General features: G+C 37.4%; 2 protein-coding genes across 3 annotated transcripts; one reads left to right on the plus strand and one right to left on the minus strand.

Annotated features, from left to right (window-relative positions):
* Positions 1-213: 213 nt before the first annotated feature.
* Positions 214-3,311, plus strand: LOC131684262 (DNA repair protein XRCC1). 2 transcript variants are annotated; one of them, XM_058966971.1, is made up of 6 exons: positions 214-402; positions 440-496; positions 550-1,962; positions 2,030-2,118; positions 2,425-2,982; positions 3,038-3,311. In XM_058966971.1, the coding sequence occupies exons 2-6, from the start codon at positions 446-448 to the stop codon at positions 3,192-3,194; spliced, it is 2,268 nt and encodes a 755-aa protein (XP_058822954.1). In that variant the 5' UTR covers positions 214-402; positions 440-445; the 3' UTR covers positions 3,195-3,311. The 2 variants fall into 2 exon arrangements, with proteins under 2 accessions (XP_058822954.1, XP_058822953.1); XM_058966970.1 differs by having other exon boundaries at positions 214-496.
* On the minus strand, positions 3,207-4,423 carry LOC131684263 (26S proteasome non-ATPase regulatory subunit 8). Its single transcript, XM_058966972.1, has 3 exons — positions 4,150-4,423; positions 3,923-4,095; positions 3,207-3,869 (listed from the first exon to the last, which is right to left on the minus strand). Exons 1-3 carry the CDS (start codon positions 4,246-4,248, stop codon positions 3,356-3,358), a joined length of 786 nt encoding a protein of 261 aa, XP_058822955.1. The 5' UTR covers positions 4,249-4,423; the 3' UTR covers positions 3,207-3,355.
* Between the last annotated feature and the right edge of the window lie 16,741 nt (positions 4,424-21,164).

The raw sequence follows: 21,164 nt of genomic DNA on the forward strand, positions 1-21,164 counted from the left end.
TATACTAGAAAATGCATAAAAATCACAGCATAACAAAAGAGACGGGAATAGAAATTATGCTAACTATGCATATTTTTGTTTCTCAGTATGCTATCGATGCATAAATAAAATTCTGCGTGTATTTTTATGTTAGTGCAAAATGCGAGTTTCGCTGTTTTCAAAAATTAGTCTTGAATTCACCATTTCACCACTATTTACATTCATATATGTAAATAGTGGTGAATGGCTTTCACAACAAAATAGCCGGTTCGCGGTTCGTCAGGGTTTGTCTCGTTCGTTATTAAATTTTACATTATTTTTTATTTTCGGTTCCTCTGTACTCAGTCGTCGTTGCGTACGTACAGGAAAGCTATACATTTTCGATAATTCAAACCTTATAAGTTCTGTGTTTTAACAAGCTAAACAAATAAATAAATAAATGATAAATAAATTACAAATTACAAAAATGTCAAATGTAACAATTCAATCCATTGATAGTTTCAGCAGCGAGGATACGGTATTTTTTTTAATGCAATGCGTAATTCAGATTCAAAAACGATTATTTTCCAGAGTTTTCCCGCAGCAAACCTTCTCTCGAAGGAAGCTCGTAAATGGAAATGTCGTGACCCAGGTGAGAGAAGTGCCTATGTAGTGTTGCGTTTAGAAAAACTGCTTACCATCAACGGAATCGACATCGGAAACGAACATTCTGCTTTTATCGAAGTGCTGGTCGGAAAAAGCGGCCCTTCCAGCCCTGAGTTCAAGGAAATCCTGTTGTCAACGTCATTTATGACTCCGATCGAAAGTCGAAACTCTACCAGTACCAATCAAGTTCGATGTTTCCCTCAAAACGCTCTCGTAGAATCGGTTGCTCGAGAAAAGTGGGACCTCGTTAAGGTTATCTGTACCCAGCCTTTCAATAGTCGAGTACAGTATGGAATAGCTTTCATTACACTACATACATCCTCTGTGGATAGGAAGAATAAATCGCTAGTTCCGGAAAAATTTAAACAGCAAATACAATCAGAAATGCAGAAGAATAGTTCCGCGAAAAATCATGAGCCAGCTCAACAGCATGAAGAACCTAAAGTTTTGAAGCTGGGTCGGTTTACCCTACGTGAAGACTCTCCAGATTCCGATGGTGGAAGTACTTCAGCTACAACTTTGTTTTCACGATGGAAAGAATCTCGAGGGGATTTGGGAACACCTAAGTTAACCAAAGATGCCAGCACGGTATCAACTATTTCAACGGCTGCGGCAATTCGGAATGCGTCTACTCCAGGCGCGATTAGGAAAACGCAGCTTACACCATTGGTGAAAAAACCTGTTATAACTCCGAAAGCAAAACCTCGACTTTTCGATGATGATGACGAAGACGAACAAATTAAACCACTTAATAGAAATCGAAATGCTTTGCTTTACGACAAGGAAGACGAGAAACCCGACGAAAAAATGGAGAAGAAGCTGGCAGAAGATCGAGCTCGTCAACAGAAGGAAAAGTCGGCAAAAGAGAATAATGAAAAGGAAAAACGTGAACACTCCAAGTTGGAAAAGAAAGAAAAATTGCACGATTCATCTTCGTCAAAGTTTAACGATTTTTTGTTTGAAGAGACGTCCGCTTCCATTAGCAAAAATGAAACGAAAACCAGGGAAATTGGAAAGACGGAGATGTCTCCTGCGTCCACTAAATTTAGTAATGATCAACATTCTACATCGTCGGGGAAAAACGAAAGAAAGCGGACCGAACCTAATGAAACTCACAAAAGAGACGAGGACAAAGGTGAACGTAAAAAGCGTCCATCGGAATCACCTGCTTCGAAGGATAGATCTAACAACGATGAACGATCTAAGAAAAAGAAATTGAAGTTACAATCAAGTGACGAGGAGGAAGAGAACAAGGGTCACAAGAAACGGCTGCCGGCGATCTATAAGCCATTCAACAAGTTACTGGAGAATGTGGTACTGGTCATCAGCGGAATACAGGTTCGAAAAAAATCATGTAACACGAGTACATAATCCATGATAATCTATAGTTTATACTGTTCTACAGAATCCGGACCGAGCGAATCTTCGCAGTCAAGCGTTGTCAATGGGCGCTAAATACAAATCAGATTGGGACTCGAGCTGCACACATCTTATGTAAGTTTTTTAAATTTGTCGCAAAAAACTTGGGTAGCAAGCAAATTAATTTGTCGTAGTGTATTTTGTGTGTCGACCACTCGTTTTAAAAATTTATGCGATGCCTGTTCTGCGAGTTCTGCAAAACTAGGGGCCAATTTCTTCACATTCCCTTAGCTCTAAAACCACATTTATCGGTCCATTAAAATTGGTTTAATTTAAAAGCGTGGATAAAGCCATCCACCGACCCTAAACCAATTCTTATTGTATATTTATCTACATAATAAAAACTCAATTGTTAAATTAACTTGTTTTTAACTTACTCAGCTGTGCATTTAAAAACACGCCAAAGTACAACCAAGTTCACGGCAATGGTAAGATCGTCAAGAAAGAATGGATTGAACGGTGCCATTCGGCGAGAAAACGTCTTTCGTGGCGCAAGTTTGCCCTGGATTCGAACGACGCTCAGCAGACAGATTCCGAGGGAGAAATTATCGATATAGCCAAGAAACCGTCCATGGAAACTTCCAGCAGTAGAGAACAAGCAGGTGGAAGCAAAGCTCACAAGGAAACGGATGCGGAAGCATTAGCGCACTACGATCTCGACGATGTGGTTTTGGTTGAGGATAGAGCCATAGAAACCCACGAGATTTCCGGGTCTGACACGGAAGAAGAAATAGAGCGCGTGAAACAAAAACAAAAAATGTATAATGAAAGCGCTAACAAAATGTACGACAAGAGTACGGAGGAAGATGAAGGTCAAACCTCTTCTGCCGATATCTCAACGCAAATGGATTTTTTCAAAGGGAAAGTTTTCTATCTCGATCCTGAAGTTGGTTCTGTCGATGTTATCAAATTGGAACGATACGTACAATTGTATAAAGGGTGAGGCTACATCTCGGACGATTCCGAATGATTTTCTAACAATTTCATCTTGCAGTAAGATCACAAGTAATGTTCTCGAGGCACATTACTTGGTGACTCGCAACAAAAAACCAATGCCAGGCAGTTTTACGGGAGAACTAATAAAACCTCTCTGGATCTACGAATGTCACGATATGGAATGTCTCATACCTTCTACGCGGTATCATCCATGAATATACAGGTAATTGAACATTACATCCGTTGTCTTTATGTATTATGACCGTTACGGTTCTGTATTTATTTGTTAGGTATCTGATTTTAATTAAAACAAAGATCACTTCAAAACAGAACAGCTGGCTTATTTAGGTTAGGTATACAAAAGAAATTATCCGTATTAGACAATCATCTCAAGCTCGCGAGCATAGAAAATTGCTTGTTCGGCCAGCTCTCTTGACGGGATTGGTTCCTTGGGTTTAACTAGCTCACTAACAAAGTGATAGAAACCATCCGAGTTGAGCTTCCAACCTTTCTTTTCGCCAAACTGTTTGACTTCTTCTTTAGTCTTCAAATTTAGTCTCTTGGCTGCTTCCTGAAGGGAAACCTTTTCGTAAGAGCTCTCCAAGCAAGCGCCAATTTCGTCCCGAACCGTTTGCAGTAGGATGTCAATGAAGAAATTGTAACTTTCTGCCGGTGCATTTCCCTTAGCTTGGAAGATTTTATTGTAGCGTCCTTCCATGAAGTATTGCTCTAGTGCTAGCGGGTGACGGATGTACTCGTTTGCTTGAATGGTATCGGCTGGGAGCAATTCCAGCTCAGTGTGGAACTCAGCAACTCGGTTCTGCGATAAGAGGAACAGCAAATTTAATCCCAGAAGCTGATATTTGTTCTTTGATTCTCCGATTTCATTTCTGAAAGGATTAATAATGATATAAAGAAATAAACTTTTTAACGTATAACCTACTTGTAATCGTAGTAGTAGCATTTGAGCTGAGAAATATACCTCTCGAAAGAGAGGATATTCTTCGTTGCTACACTGTACTCGACACCTATTTCCAGAACGTCGCGTGCAATCAATAGCTCCTGCTGGGATGCCTGGCTATTGCTGGGCAGGTAAGATAGCTCAGTAAGTGCAATCTGAAAACAAATGCTATATATTACTCAAGGACTAATTACACCAAAATATCATACCTTCAATTTATCAAGCAGCGTTCCACAAAGCTTAAGATTGATGGGGCTCTTTGTCCATTCCGTTTTCAATTGTTTATACAGACTCAACACGTTGTCCATGGCCGGTGAATTAACTGGAACTGTTGCTTCTGTATCCTTCACAAATAGGTGAGGTTTGCGGAATAAACTAGAGGAAACTTACGAATTTTAGAATTCGTTAAACCAACCATACGAAAACTGCACAAAAGTGAAATGTCATGCAGCAAGCGATTTATTTTATGCTATGAGCAAATAAACGTCAGATACATAAATCAATCAGAATACTAGTACCGCTGGGTTCGTACAATCGTTAGCGTTATATTTGAAAAATGGCACATCTACAAACTAATTTGAAATTACTCAAAATATGAGTTCTAATTAGACCTGTGCGCCGCCGCGCCACGCCGCCGCCGCCGGTAATTTTTAACGTACGCCGACGCCGAACGGTAGATCGGCGGCGCGCCGCCGATGCATTTTTCCCGCGCCAATTCGCGAGCTCTAAAATTATTGGTTCATAACTTTATCCACAAATCTAGGAACATTGTCTATGGACCGAATATACGACGTTAACTGATTCATGATTTATCACGTCTTGATAATTGTTTGGTATTAGTGGTCGTCAATTGGATTACAAAATTAAAATAATCTTGATATTTTCTCGAAAACCACTACACGACACTCGCTATATAATTCAAAGATCCATTCTTGCTTCGTCAACTGGTTATGATTGTGAGCATATAAGTTTCAATTCACCATTCGTGTGCGTGAAACGGTCCACAAATTAAAAAAAAACTTCCACTTTCAAGATATATGTGCCTGAAATTTACGATTGTGTGCCTGATCCTAATCTTTGCACCTAATCAATTTCACTGGAATACAGTGTATTATTCATTGATTTTTTAACCGATTCTTAATTCCTAATATGCTACACACGATTCACCAGTCGAGCTCGTGAAACTGTTCATGATGTAATTCATGAAGTAATTAATTTTCCACATAATTTTATTATACTTACGTAAAAAAATACAAGGAACTCAGACTATTATTCATGGATTATTCGCTCTGCTTTTTGGTTTTGAAATTTCTATGTGAGCTAGTGTACAACTGCTAGCAACCAGTCTCATTGGCACGAGCATTAGATACAAAGACATTACTAGGACCTGTAACCCTGTTATTCCTTTGTTAAAATTCAGAGAAATGTTCGGAATTAAATGAAACTGCGCTGAGCAAAACACATTACCTAACCACAATTCATGTCCGTGAAATAATTTAGAAAACTATAAGACATGTGACTCTGTGTAAAAAATCCAACGGTAAGCTCAAGACTAAAATATCACGATAACACGACGAGAATTTACGAAAATCCTTGCACGTCGTTCAATTCTTGACTGTTTTAGTCAATAAAGTTAATACAAATCAATGTTTCATCGAGTTATGAATTAGAATCATAAAAATATTAAACATATTCAGACACAACCACCTACTAAACATTTGAGTATAATGTCATCTTTTTTGCGTGAACTAGTTTTGTGAAAACATAAAAATTATTTTCAATACGTGGTTAATTTATAATTGATTGAATCGTTACCTATTTTAAAAAAAAATTCTCGAAGAATAGTTGAGAAAAGTGATCTTGACTTTTCGCGACGCTGGTGCACAGATGTGGCGATGCAGAGGGTAAGATTTCTAGTCTCACAAATTATGCATCGTATGATCTAGCCCGACTCAAGAAAGATTTTCAGTGATTTGCACCAGCCCGGTATCACAGACAAATAAGACGTAACACGAGATGAATTTTCATCACTCGTAGAAAAAAAAGGTCGATTTCAATTACAAATCGGTGGCGTTAGTGAAGAGATTTTGACACAGACGCAGCTGAAAACGTCAAACGAACAAACCGCCCATTCATTCATGCAGATTTTCATTCGTTTCCGATTATTACACGAAGCGACCGTGCAGTCACGAATCAAACGCATCAAAGTAGGCCCTGGCACAATGTAAGCGATGATGATTGTTGTTTCAGTTGCTTTACCGGCATTTGAAAACATTTTCCTAGATAAGTAGTGAATGAATATATTGTACGATATTCAACTGAATGATTAACATGGATATTTGAATGAATATTTTTTCTATTCACCGCGAGTCGCATCAGGTTCATTTTCAGTCGTCAAAAAACAGATTCGATTATTTTTAACTCTGGTTACAACACGATGCCGATCGGTGAGTAAGCACATAACAGGACGTTAGTAATTTGATTGATTCGGTGTATCGAATGTATGCAATGAATTAGAATTCGTTGGTCCACGGATCTGCTGTAGAAATTGGCGGGGTTCAGGTGCTACAAAAACTAGAGAACGCTCAGACCATTTTCAATCAGACTTGTTTAGTGATCAGTTTCAACCTAACAGGAGCTAACACGTCAAGTCGTGGAATGATTATGATTGATAGTAACTGTATATTTAGGTTTCGTCAGGGTATAGAACTGCATGATTGCAGCACATCGAGCATACTTTGCACTCAAGATAGAAGCAGATCGTACGTTGTAAGAAAATGTAGTACCAGGGAATCGTATTCCTTATCTTTGTGGCGATTTTGCACTTACAAGAAGTAAAAGTAAACACCAGCCTGGAAAATGAAGTAATGTGTTTACCTTGAAAGGTGTCCTTACACGATCATTAAAAGTGACATTTCTGCGCAGTAATACCAATAATAACGCCTCGTGTTAGGGTACCTGATATCTGCGTGATTCTGAAAGAGCGATGGTAAACAACCCAGGGACAACTTGACAGATAGTGCTTGTTTCATATATGCACCACCGATTTGATGGTGGCGCTAGTATGCCTTCTCTGTATGAGTACCACGAACAACGAAACGAAAAAGTTTCAAGAGAAAAGCGTGTTTCGTTACGTGTGTTATGAACGCCGTCAATGCGGCTAGAACAACATTTAGAAAAAGCTTATTCCAAAATGTGAATAAAGAAAACTATTATTAGAGAATAAATTTATCCCTAACTGAAAACCACCAGCAAAGTTACATAAATCTTATTAATATTTAGCTGGAAGTCTGTTTTTAACAACCGGCTCTCTTCCTTCCGAAACATGTTTTGGATTTCTTGTTGTGTGAAGTTTGAAATCGTTAAATCATTGGTGCTTTTTATCTCGAGAATCGTAAATAAAGAACACTTTGGCCAATGAAAGTACATCACCACCAAGCTTAACAATTCGTTTTGAATAGAATTTGTGTTTTTATCAGAATTCTAGCAGCAAAAAAAAAATCACCATATCACCCCCAAAATTTGCTTATGAATTCAATATATTGGAGCTGTCAATTGTCCCCGGGCTTACGGTAAAGATGACTAAATAGAAACAAAAAACAATGAAACGACAACAACAATTAATTTCCTCAAACAAAACAATTTTTTTACCGTTGCTTAATTTCCCAAGTATAGAACAATAAATAATTATTATGGGTCATTGAAATACAGTCGTTACTCTGCACTCTTCAAATTTGTCCATTGCAATCATTATTTCATGCGAAGTCGTAGTATGCGACATCGACAATTTTTCTATTTCGTTCTTCAAATTTTACAACTGTAAAAATAGTTCCACCTTTCATTTATTATCTTGCATTTGGCAAGCAGGGTGGGCACTATTGGAGCCTTAGTTGAAAAAAAAATTCGATATGGTTGCGAGAATTACATTTTGTGCAATGTGTTCAACAGATGTCGCTAGTACATCGTGGGCGATGATTTTTTTAGATTTTCTATAAGCTGTAACGTTTGTTTGTATGTATGAAGTCTGTTACAATAGAAACCGAAAATTTGGGAAAGGAATTGTACAGTCAAGAATTTTTTTTAGTTACATAGGCGTCAATATTCGTCACGCCGACACACGGCGGCGCGCCGCCGCCGGTGGGGTCCAACGGCGTGACGCCGCCAACGCCGCCGGCCAAAAATGTCGCTTACGCCGCCGCCGATTAAAAATGCATCGGCGCACACCTCTAGTTCTAATTAACCTCTAATTAGTAGATATCAGGTAGAAATTGACTGTTTTGCCTCAAACAAAAACCACATTACAATAATTTACTGTTCAGCAAAAAACTGATACAGCAAATTCACATTGAATTTTACTATTTTCGAGAAAAAATGCATGCAAAAAACTGATTTTTTATAATGTTAAGATATATAACCACCCCCCTTTTTCACTGTAAATGTCTATTTTACATTGAAATTTACTGTAGAAACGTTAAAGTTTATTGTTTTTGTATTGTAGCATCCCACTGAGACGTCCAAAAAATTGTTTCAAAATCGTTCAACACGGGTCCAACGATAGACGTTTCTTGAACGGTTATTTGGACGTTGTCCAAATTGGTCCAACGAACGTTCTTCATTGGACGATTTTTTGAAACCAACCGTTCTTAGAGAGATAGCACTAGAATTTCCGTGCACGGTAAAAAAAACTTTACCCATTTTAGGTATTCAAATTGCCCGTTTTCGGAAGCTATTCGAGCTGTCATAAAAACCGGGTATTTTTTTTGTTTCTTGCAATGAGTACTTTTTATCCATTTCACAACTACTCGATGAGGTAATGTCAATGGGTATATTTATCTTAACAATGGGTGAAAAATCCTTAAGAATTATTTCAAGCGAGTTAACCTGCAAACTAAGGATCGGAACCTGCAAATTATCGGCCTGCATCGGAGTCCGTGGCGGAAATGGAACATTTCGGCCATGCTACGAAAATAACGGCTGTTTAGACTACTGAGGATGTTGCAAATATGCACCAGTTCGGCATTTTTAGGGCAGCCAAAAGATCCAGCCATCAAAAATATATCCAGTTTGCGGTTTTATTTTGTTAAAGAGTTTTGGAATAGGATCTCTATCTAGATTCCTATACTTTGATATGCGTTTTCTACGCATTAATGGGTACTTTATTTTATCAGTGTAAATCATTGGAAAATTCCAATCATGGTTTTGTTACTGTATACATTTCTATTCTGACAAAGCCACAGATTGCAGTGATCACCGTGATTTCGGATATCTATGTCACAATCATTTTTCAATGGTTTACTTTGAAATTATATTGGGCACGATCCAAAAGCTGCTATGCATCGTCTGGTGTTCTTGAAAACATCAGCTCTAACTACCGAGTGAAATCTTTTGATTACTCTGCGGTAGATTTTAGATGAGAGCCATTAGAACTTTCGCATAGTGCATGAAGTTAGGTTGAATTGCTATCTTTGATTTTGTCGACCCTTGATGTTTTTGAATTTTAAAAGGCTACATTATATTTTGTCCATTTGTGCGCCATTTTAATATGTTGGAGGAGTGCGGATGCCTCTAGCTGTGGTCATTTCGTTTAACTTCAATATTTGTTAGTTTTTTTGTTGTAACTACCACGAAGGAAGAATGGAAAGCATTTGATATCCATCCGTTGACAGAACAGGGTCTGGAACTAGGGGCAGATCACTTGTGATGCATTTTTAAAAATCAGTGAAATTACATACATTTCTGTCCATCAAAATAGAAATTCAAACTGTATTTTGCGTTGCGTGTAAGGGTAAAGCCAGAGTGGGCGCGATGCGTAACGCGACGCGATGCGATGCGAACTGCGTGCGATTTCCAACACGACATGATAACCAGAGTGAACGCGACTGGAAGCGATGGTCATACGCGTTATACGTAAACAAAAATTGCGTTGAAGTGTCGAACGGATTGCGAGCTGAAAAGTTTCTGTGAAAATGAGCTCAGACGAAAAATATTTCATGTCCGAATGCGTACGCGATTTCTTTTTCAGACACCATAAAGATTTTGGAATTCAATAGGAAAAGAGAAGACGTATATCCACCTGCACCAAGATTTGCTAAATTATCCAAAAAAATTTCGCAACTATACCCGTGTGAGCATCGAAACGTTTGAATACATTTTAAGCCATATTGAAGTTGTTCTCACTAAAGAGTGGACCAACGTTATTAAAACTCCCATAGAACCACGAGAGAAACTTATAATCACGCTAAGGTAATGCTAGACCTCTCCCTTCCCCGTCGTAGTATGTCTTCACGAATTGCAAAGCAATCACCCCTTAAAAAATAATGTTGAATTTGTAGAATACCACAAATTAATTCTACAATCCCTACGATATATCGTGGCATATTAGCAAAATTTATAAGCTGTTTTTAGATTGAATTATTAAATATTTTTAATTTAAGAACCAATACAGTGCAATATTTCTAGGCTTCTGGCAACGGGTTTGTCGTTCAATGCACCATCCTACACGTTTCGTATTGGAAGATCTACGGCCGCTAAAATCATTAAGGAGACCTGTCTTGCATTATGGATAAAGCTTCAGCCAATTCATATGCCACAGCTAACCCAACATTTATTTATACAAAGTGCGCAAGATTACTGGACTTTGTGGAGCTTCCCCCATTGTTGTGGCTGCATTGGTGGAAAGCACATTCGAGTGCAATATCCGCCACACTCTAGGACAATGTTCTACATCTACAAAAAGTTTTTTTCGTTGTACTTGATGGAATCGGGACAACTAGGCATTCCATCAGAAAGCAATCTCCCCGGAATCAAAAATATCCATTATGAAGCTCACCCGTTGTTAAAACATGTTTTGCGACTATATGCTCAACGAGATATCACTGTTGCAGAAGAATATTTTAACTCTAGTCTTTCAAGAGCAAGGAAATCGATCGAGTGTGCTGTCGGGGCAATAAATGCTAAATGGAGACTGCTATGGAAACCAATTGGAAGGAACGGCCTAAGATACTACCAAAGCTTTCTGTATTTGTCACAATGTTATCATTGATAGGGAAGGATGTATAAATGTTGTTAGGAAGAGTGAAGATTTCTTACAAAACGTTCAAAAGCCCACACATAATCCTGTCTGTTGTAGCACAATTCGAAGCCGAAGCTTCTCTAGGGGATTTCTTTACATGGGGTAGCGGGCTATCAATGAAAGTTTTATATCAAGCAGTTCTAGCTTCCTTTGCTCAAGCTCTAAAAGATATTCTGCTTGAGCGTTCTTTTCGTTATTCTTTTTATATCGTTTGGTGGGAAGCGAGACAGGAGCACTTGATGATCGCCCAGTGAAGGTATCAGCTACCTCCATTGTTTCTAGTTGACTTGGTAGGATTTCAAAAAATCCTTCCAATGCCTTGACGTCCTCAAATACCTCGCTGTTGGAAAATTGAGGCTTGAGATTGCCAATTGCTTGCCTGGACGCATTTCAAAAGTAGACTTTTGAAATGCGGTCAGCTAGAGCAAACGCTTAGGTCACCAGCATCCTCGGATCTAAACACCGGCAGTTTGCACAGTTCGCGACCAAAAGTGTCACGCAACTTTTTACACCTTTTCTTTGCAACATCGTCTGAAATTTAAAAAAAATATAGAGTTTAGAGCAAGTATAACATTTGAGAAAATGTCGGTCACTCACAGTACCCATTAATAACAATTTAAAAATTGTCCATCGATTTTACTTACCAAGTATTCCCCATTAATCCAAAACATATTTCCAACATTGGTTCACAAGAATCTGGTGCCGTTAATGGTGGGGTTGTTGGTCCCACAGTGCACATCTTTGGAAGACAGCTCCAATGTGAGCTTCGACATCGACATAAATATCCTCTGCCACCAAAGTAAAATCAAGTTTTGAATTTGTCAGCATCTTTTCGCGCGAAAAACCTGTGCACGTACTGATTGGTCGCGCGTCGCGCAAAAAATCGCTTAGCGCATCGCGTCGCTTCCACTCTGGCATGTACTGTATTATTTTGCAGGAAACAAATGAACGGAGCTTGGTCGCGCGTCGTCGCGCGATCTGTCAAAAATCGCTTCGCATCGCGTCGCGAATCGCGTTCACTCTGGCATCCCCCTAAGACGTCAAAACCCTACAAAAAACTAGCCCTATATTCAACACAACGTCGAACAAAGTGGATCAGCGTAGGACGATTGTTAAACAAACTTTTGTGCGAGGGAGTGCAAAGTTGATGAAAAATGGAAATTAAATGAAGTAGAATACTTCTGATATTTCACTCTATTGGTCCCGTTTCACAAATTTCTGCTGAGATATTTTCTCAGTTTTCAAAAGCAAATTACTTTGGTTGCACTAATCGAAATTTACATTTTTGCACTATCTTATCGGAGATATGTGCAAGTATATTTTATTTGATTCCGTAAAATGCACGACTACTATAAATAACGAAAATAATGTATTTCGTGAAAGTGGTAATTACCTTCGCTGATTGGTGTGTACAATTCAACCAAGCAGCGAGCGTTGCTAGGACTGCTTCTTTGTCATCCAATGAACTGCGACACACCTATAAAAATAGCACATAAAAATCGTCAGTTTGCTTTCTGACTTCGTAGCGTCATATCTGCTACGTTTCATGTCAGCTCAAACTTTTCTGTCTTCATTCCATCCAATGACAAGCATCATCCCATCTAATGATGCACAGGCGCGCCGGTTTCATTCATACAATAATCACACATCACAGGAAAAGCAAGCTCTTTCGGAGCTCAAAAAACGGGTTTCAAGTATGCACTTGCGAAGCTTAGGGGTAGTCGGCTGCGGGAGACCCGCTCTCTTGATCTTTAAATTTGGGACCATTCATAAATTACGTAACGCTAAAATTGCGCAAAATCTACTTCCCCTCCCCATGTAACCAATTTTTACAAATTTCCCTACCCCCTCTTAATTCTTTTGAAAAAAATATTTTTCTTTAATAAAACATGTTACGTGACGTTCAATCTTACTCCCTCTCCCCCCTTATGTCACAACATGTAACAATTTGTCGTACCCTCTCTCCCTCTAAAAGCGCTACGTAATTGATGAATGATCCATTATGTGTGGCATGCTCAGAAAAATTCACCACGGCTCGCGCTCCAGAGTGCACTGCGGTGGGTGTGTGCTATAAACACAGTTTTATAACGATCCGTAGAACCGGATTAATTGTACAACATGTGCATGTATGACAGGATTTGTACATCCACATTAAGACCGATTTATTTTATCTTTGTTTTACTATTTTGTTTGTGAATTTCACGACTCAACAAGCGAAATGCTCCATTAAAAGTAATGTCATGGTACAACATTCGTTGTCTGTTATTATCATACGTGACAATGAATTTGGCCACGTGGGTTAGCATTTTTGACAGTTATCCCAGCAAAAGGATAGGGAGCAAGGTAGTTCAATGGAAGGTGTGATCGTGATATTTCAATTTTATAAAATAATTATTATTTTCCGTACAAAAAACGAAAAAAATCTCAATTACGTATCTTTAACGTCAGCTCCATCGGAAAAAAATAATCAAAAACAGCGTATGGCTTAATGACCGAATTGCAGGGTTATTGCGAAAACTCCACGCTAAGAAACCTGCTTGGTGAAGGTTTGAACATGTTATTTATAGGGCATTGACATTAACTCTCTAATGCTGACATTCCAAACGCAACTGCCCTTCTACTGGCTTTTAACTGTGGAGTGAGTTCAACTTATAGTGAGTCCATAAAGTATTTGTTATCCAATTTGGACGTCTAATTTTGTTTATATGTGCATGTCATGCTTTTAAGTGGGCTATTTCTGAAAATATGCAGCTAGACAAAATATTTTGATCCCACTATACATATGTGCCATGAAATATTCAATAATCAGGGCCGGTGGGTAATGTAGATAGTATAGATAAAATTATCCACTTGAAAATAACAGAGTTGGTAAGTACCTACTTGAAAATTTGGAAAAAAATCTAACATTTCAATTTTGCCACGCATGTATCTCGGGCCCAAGTTAGAAATTTTCAAGGTAGGACCTAGATTCTATTAGCACAAACGCATCGCAAGTAATTTATGTGATTGTAATGCAAGCGTTTGTGAGGAAAGATGGGGTAAAATGCACCCCCTAAGGAAATATGATCATAACTTAGCTATACACCATACCGGCTTGAACCTTCGTTCGAACCGGTCACAAATCTTGATAGCTCCTGGTTTACCTAGAGTTTTTCAACAGCAAAAGTCTTTCTCAAGACTACCTATATTTTTGCTCGGTCAGTCTTCCTCAAGACTACCTATATTTATTCGACAATTAGTCTTTCTCAAGACTACCTACTTTTTCTCTAGGGGCAGATCACTCTAAGAATGTATAACAAATTTGCATCAAATAAGAAAAAATGCATTTGATTTCCATTTTTGCATCAGCTTTGTACTCCCTCGCAGAAAAGTTTGTTTAACAAACGTCCTACGCTGATCCACTTTGTTCGACGTTTTGTTAAATGTAGGGCTAGTTTTTCTGTAGGGTTTTGACGTCTTACACGCAACGCAAACAACATTGCACGCAACGCCAAATACATTATGAATTTCTATTTTGATGGAAATAAATGCATTTAATTTAGCTGATTTTTAAAAATGCATCACAAATGATCTACCCCTAGCTTTTTCTACTCAATCAGTCTTTTTCAAGACTAAAACATTTTTCAATAACAATTGGATCATTAAATGAGAAAAAAAACTCTTTTTTTATTACATACATCGATAAAGCTGATTTTCGTGACTGCAACAATGTATTTTTCCAACTCAGGAAACATGAAAATAAAATTTAAATTTAAAATAAAGAAATATGTTGACAGTCTGGATTTGATACTATCAGAAGGATTTGACATTTCGAATTACACAACTGATGCCCTGTCAAAAAAATGAACACACGTTTTCTCGGTTTTCCCGCAGGGTTATTTTTTTGACATGAACACCATACAATGAATATAGTTTTTTTTTCATTTTGGGTGTTGTCTTGATAGGCCAGATGCAAACAACCGCAGTTTTCCTATGTATAGTAGCCAAGCTTATATAAGATTTATTTTAAAAAACAAAAAAATCGTTTTTACGTATTATAACGTTTTTTTTTGAAATGATGTATTATGTATATTGGACCTAAAATTTATCGAATGGAATGGAAAACTGTATATAGCTCAATGACCCAATTCAGCCTAAAGAAATATTTAATTCTTCCAACATGCCTGGGTCCTCCCAGAAAGGCCGTGTGCCAAAAATTAAAGCTAAACGGAAAAGGGTATCTTCTCCACCCGAAAATTCAATTGACTGCAGCAACTCATTCGATATTTTATCCGAATGTGAAGCTGATGAAATTTCTAAATTTCCTCGCATTGTGCATAATGCCAATGAGAAGAAAACGCAATCATCCCCGCCTATAACAGTGATGATCTCCGACTTCAAAGCCTTTCGAACTGAGCTTTCGACGTTCTGTCCGGACGTGAAAGTCTCTTCAGATTGGCCGAAGAGGAGAATGTCGAGTTACAGCGGAGGAATTGATTGGCCACAAACGACTACTCCAGTATCTTACGGAGAAGTTATATAAATTTTATTCATATGATTTCAAGACAGACCATTCAAGGCTGTCTTGAAAGGGCTACCTCAAGGTCAAAGTTTGGATGAAATATCCAACGAATTGAAAAATTTACTTGACTTTTCTCCTTCACAAGTTATTCTTATGAAGAGAAAGGCTAGCGGCGAGAACACGCCAGTACGCTCTGGAATTATCCAGGAGCATTATTTAATTCATTTTAACCGTAATGAGGTTAATAATTTGAAAGTATTTGAAAAAGCACGTTTTATGTTCCACGTGCGAGTAAAGTGGGAACATTATAGACGACATAGGGGCAGAATTCAAAATCTGGCCCAGTGTCGTAGATGCCAAGGCTTTGGGCACGGCAAAAAAAATGTCATTTGGATTCCAAATGTATGATCTGTGGTGATAAATCACACACGAAAGATACTTGTCCGGTGAAAAAACCACAAAAAGTTTCAAATGCGCTAATTGTAGCTAAAATCAAAAATCGAATTTCTGGGGTTGTCCTGTTCGAGAAAAAATTATAAATTCTCGTTCTAGACAACAAAAACAACAAATAAAAATGTACCTACTTTTTCAGCTACACTTCAAGAAAACACGTCCAAACGTGTTAATCTGATTCAAAACAGATTAACAACTTCTTCTACCTCCGTCACACCATCCTACAATGGTGTGTCATCTTATGCTTCAGTGGCAGGTAACAATGCCAAAATAACGGCTACCGTTACCACGCCTACAAACTCGTTTGCACCCAACGCTTCCTTTAGTCCAATGGATCTGGGTAGTGTAACGGAAGAAAAATTTAAATACTTGCAAGACCTAGGGGCAGATCAAATTTGAAAAAAAAAATGCATTTAATTTCCATTTTTGCATCAACTTTGCACTCCCTCGCAGAAAATTTTGTTTAACAAACGTCCTACGCTTATTCACTTTGTTCGACGTTTTGTTGAATGTAGTGCTGATTTTTTTGTAGGGTTTGACGTCTTACACGCAACGCAAAATACATTGCACGCAATGCAAAATACATTACGAATTTCTATTTTGATAGAAAGAAATGCATTTAATTTCGCTGATTTTTAAAAATGCATCACAAGTGATCTGCCCCTAGTGCAAGACTCTATGTTACCTATGATGATTGCCATGTTAAATTCTAGTTCCATGTTCGAAGCTTTTCAAGCAGGGTGGGAATTTGCTAACAAAATTGTAATGAAATTAAACTTTAACAATGACTTTAAATAATCATTAAAATTTATTAAATTGGAATGCTCGTTCATTAAAAACATGCGAAAACGAATTTTTCAACTTCTTGAGGATACATAATGTGCATATCGCCGTTGTGACCGAAACTTTTTTAAAACTGAACATTAAATTGAAGAGTAACTCTAATTTTGTTATTCATCGATTTGATCGAATTGTTGGATTCGGCGGAGGAATCGCAATAGCGGTCACGCAATCGCATTCCGTTACGCCGTCTCTTGACACCAAGGTGATCGAGAGTTTGGGTATCGAAGTTGAAACTGATCTTGGTATCATTTTTATTGCTGCATCCTATTTGCCTGTTCAGTGCACTGGCGAGCAAACTAATTTCTTGAAAGGAGACTTACAAAAACTTACAAGAAATCTGTCGAAATTCTTCATAACCGGTGATTTTAACGCCAAACACCGAGCCTGGAATAATGCTCAAAGCAATTCCAACGGTAAACTACTTTTTAATGATTACTCTGCTGGTTATTATTCAATTCTGTTCCCGAATGGCCCTACGTGCTATTAGTCTGTAAGGAATCCATCAACAATTGATTTGGTTTTGACAGATCAAAGTCACCTTTGTAGCGAATTGATTACACATGCTGACTTTGATTCCGATCATCTTCCAGTAACTTTTTCACTTTCTCAAGAAGCTGTTTCCAATCTCATAAGCTTAGTGTTCAATTATCACAAAGCGAATTGCGAAAGGTATGGTATTACAAAATTTAAGTAATTCTATAGTTGATGCTAAAAATTTATCAGTACCAACAACACAGAAAAAATAAAGGGATGTGCACAAGACACGACCGCAGTTACATTGAAAATGCATCAGTATTAACCCTTCAAGGAGCAAATAATTTTTTTTCCATTATATATTCGTCCTAATAAGGACAGTTTGCTAATAACTATGTTTTAGAATACGGGACGAGAATCCTTTGAATCAATTCGAACCTTGTCGCACCGGCGATTCGTTTCTGCTGTATATACACAGACGAACATTCCTCTTTCACAGCTCATGTCAAACGAGCACTATATAACACAAGGTGATATCTTTTATCAACTTTTTGGTGCAGACCATCCTTTTGTGCGACAAATAAAAATATTTTCATCATTATTTTCGATGTGACTTTTGCTTAGTGGCAGGGTTGCCACATTCACTGATTTATTTAAACGTTTGAAAAAACTATCGGGTCGGTACACGCTACCAGAAAATAACCTACAGAATAAGTTCTTTTAACTTAAATTTAGGTACTTTTGAGCTGTGCGTCGCTTTCGCACCTATTAGTGTTGTCAAAAACAAAACGAGAGATTCGACTCAGTCGAGGTCTTCGTGCAGTAAGGTACTTTTAAGTTGTTTGGGGTATACTCAAAATTAGGTAAATTCAACTTAAATTTAAGTAAATTAAACTCAAGGTTGAGTTATTATTTTTGCCGTAGTTAAATGGAAACTACCTTCAACACGGTTTACCTAATTTCACCTTCCTGCACGATACCACGAGATTGAGTCAAAAGTACTGAATTTTAGGTAGTTTTACGGTGGCGTGTAGATTATTGTGAAGAATATTTTCATATATTATGATTCACTGGTAAAGGCACAGAATTACCAAGCACAAACTTAATACAAGTTAATAAAAGGAATTTTCTAATTGAATTCTTTTACCATTATGTAATATTAGACGGTTTGCTAATAACTATGTTTTGGGATACGTGGCGAAAATCCTATGGAACGATTTGAGCCTTGCCTGCACGGCTGATACGCACGGCATAAACCAGCAATTCGCCATCTCGCTTTTGGTCCGCCATCGTCGTTTGAAGCCGCGAACAAAATCCTTCCAGCGCACACAGACAAACTTTCCCCTTCCGTAGCTCGTGATCAAATGAAAAATCTAACAACTATCCTACAAGCAACAATAGCGATAATCCAACTGGTTCTGCTAGCAGAGCAGGCATGACAATGAAGGAATTCGGTCAAAACATTCCTTTTATATCAAGCGATGAATTGTGACGCTTATGAATGTCGAGATGAGGTCCGTGTTAGGGAAAGTCTTGCGCTAAATTAGTGGAAATTGGATGTTTTCCCTATTTATTGCTTATTTACGGATTTTCCAATAGTGTACTAATAAAATACACAGATAAATTTGATAACAATTTTACCTGGCAATTTTCTGAGTCGATTGGTGTTCGAATCATGAAAATCCATCAATAATTAACAAAACGTAAGCGAAAACTTTGTTTTCTGAAATTTTCCCAAAGTTTTTTAAAATGATACGGATTGTTCAATAGCGTACAGTTGAAATATCAATTTATAGTTGCCACCAATTTTTGAAGTTGGACTTCTTTGAATCTATTAGTATTTAAATGACGCAAATTCATCAACAATTAACAACGCTACAGTTGTTTAAAATTATGCCATATTTTCGTGACGCAGTTTGAAATCAGATTTTAGTTTTACACCTAGCCCCAGCCACATATAGTAGAGTAAAGCATTTTCAATGCTAAAAATTAACGCTCCTATTATTGACGACGATCTTCAACTTCTGATTTGCTTGAATAATGTTCGAAGACGTCAATATCATCGTTCTCGTGATCCTGCTATGAAATGTATCTATCAGGATCTACAAAAAGAAATTAAGCATAGATTCACACTCTTAAGAAATAAAAATTTCGCGAAAGAGGTTGAGCAAATCAAGCCAAATTCAAAACCTTTCTGGAAACTTTCTAAGGTTCTTTAGAAATCTCAGAAACCAATTCCAGCTTTGAAGGAAGGTGAGCACATACTTCTTACAAATGAAGAAAAACCTCAAAAACTTGCTCAGCAGTTTGAGAGCGTCCATAATTTTAATCTCAACGTTGTGAGTCCTATTGAAACCGAAGTCTTACAAAAATATGAAAACGTTTCATATTTGTATTGTCTCTAGACGATATTGTTGAAACAAACTATAACGAGATCAAATCCATCATGAAAAAGTTAAAAAATATGAAAGCTCCAGGTTATGATGGAATTTTCAACATTCTTCTTAAAAACCTTCCAGAAATCACCATGAGATACTTGGTCAAAATATTCAACAAATGTTTTAAATTAGCATACTTTCCTGAAAGATGGAAAAATACCAAGGTTATTCCCATTTTGAAGCCAGATAAAAACCCAGCAGAAGCATCTAGCTATCGACCAATTAGTTGACTCTCTTCTATTAGTATTTTTTTTTTAAATCATCCTAACTAGAATGATAACACATATCAATGAGAATTCTATTTTTCTTGATGAGCAGTTTGGATTTCGTATTGGACATTCAACTACTCATCAACTTGTGAGAGTAACTAACATGATAAAGGCAAATATCTCAGAGGGCTATTCCACTGGAGTTGCTCTTCTAGACATCGAAAAAGCTTTCGACAGTATTTGGCACAAAGGATTGCCAAAATGTGGGATTTCAATTTTCCAATTTACATAATAAAGATAATAAAAAATTATGTTACTAACCTTACCCTACAGGCTTCTTATCAGAATTGTAAATCTAATAAGCTACCCGTTAAAGCAGGCGTCCCTCAAGGATCAAGCGTCGCACCAATCCTATACAATATTTTTACCTCTGATCTTCCAAATCTACCTACAGGCTGTAAAAAATCATTTTTCTGTGATGATACTAGCATCTCAGCAACTGGTAGGAGTCTTCGTATTATCTGCAGTCGACTGCAACAAGGCTTGAATATTTTCAATGATTACCTGAAAAAATGGAAAATTTCCACTAATGCGGCAAAACACAATTGATTGTGTTTCCGCATAAGCCAAGAGCTTCTTGTCTTAAACCAAATAATAACCATATTATTAAATTTAATGGTTTGAATTTAACGTGGTCAAATCAAGTTAAATACTTGGGTTTGATTTACGATAAAAAAACTCACTTTTAAGGATCACATTGAAGGAATCCAAACAAAATGCAACAAATATATAAAATGTTTATACCCTCTTATAAATAGGAATTCTAGGCTTTGCCTAAAGAACAAACTATTAATTTTTACACAAATATTTAGACCGGCAATGCTATATGCAGTGCCAATCTGGGCAAGTTGTTGTGCTACTAGGAAGAAAACGCTTCAAAGGATTCAGAATAAAATTCTCAAAATGATTTTGAAGCGTCCTCCCTGGTTTAGCACAAATGATTTGCACAGACTCGCAAACATAGAAACATTAGAAATTATGACGAACAGTATTATAAGCAACTTCCGACAAAAAACGTTACAATCTTCAATTGCAACAATTAGCCCTCTTTATAGTTTATAAGATAGTTTATAAGATTTGTTAAGCTCCTTATTCACAAGACAAGTAGGTTTAAAACATACTACTGAAAAAATACGTAACTGCGAAAGCATATTATATCTAAATAATAATTAAC

This window comes from Topomyia yanbarensis, chromosome 2, assembly GCF_030247195.1.
Source record: "Topomyia yanbarensis strain Yona2022 chromosome 2, ASM3024719v1, whole genome shotgun sequence".
Taxonomy (NCBI): Eukaryota; Metazoa; Arthropoda; class Insecta; order Diptera; family Culicidae; genus Topomyia; species Topomyia yanbarensis.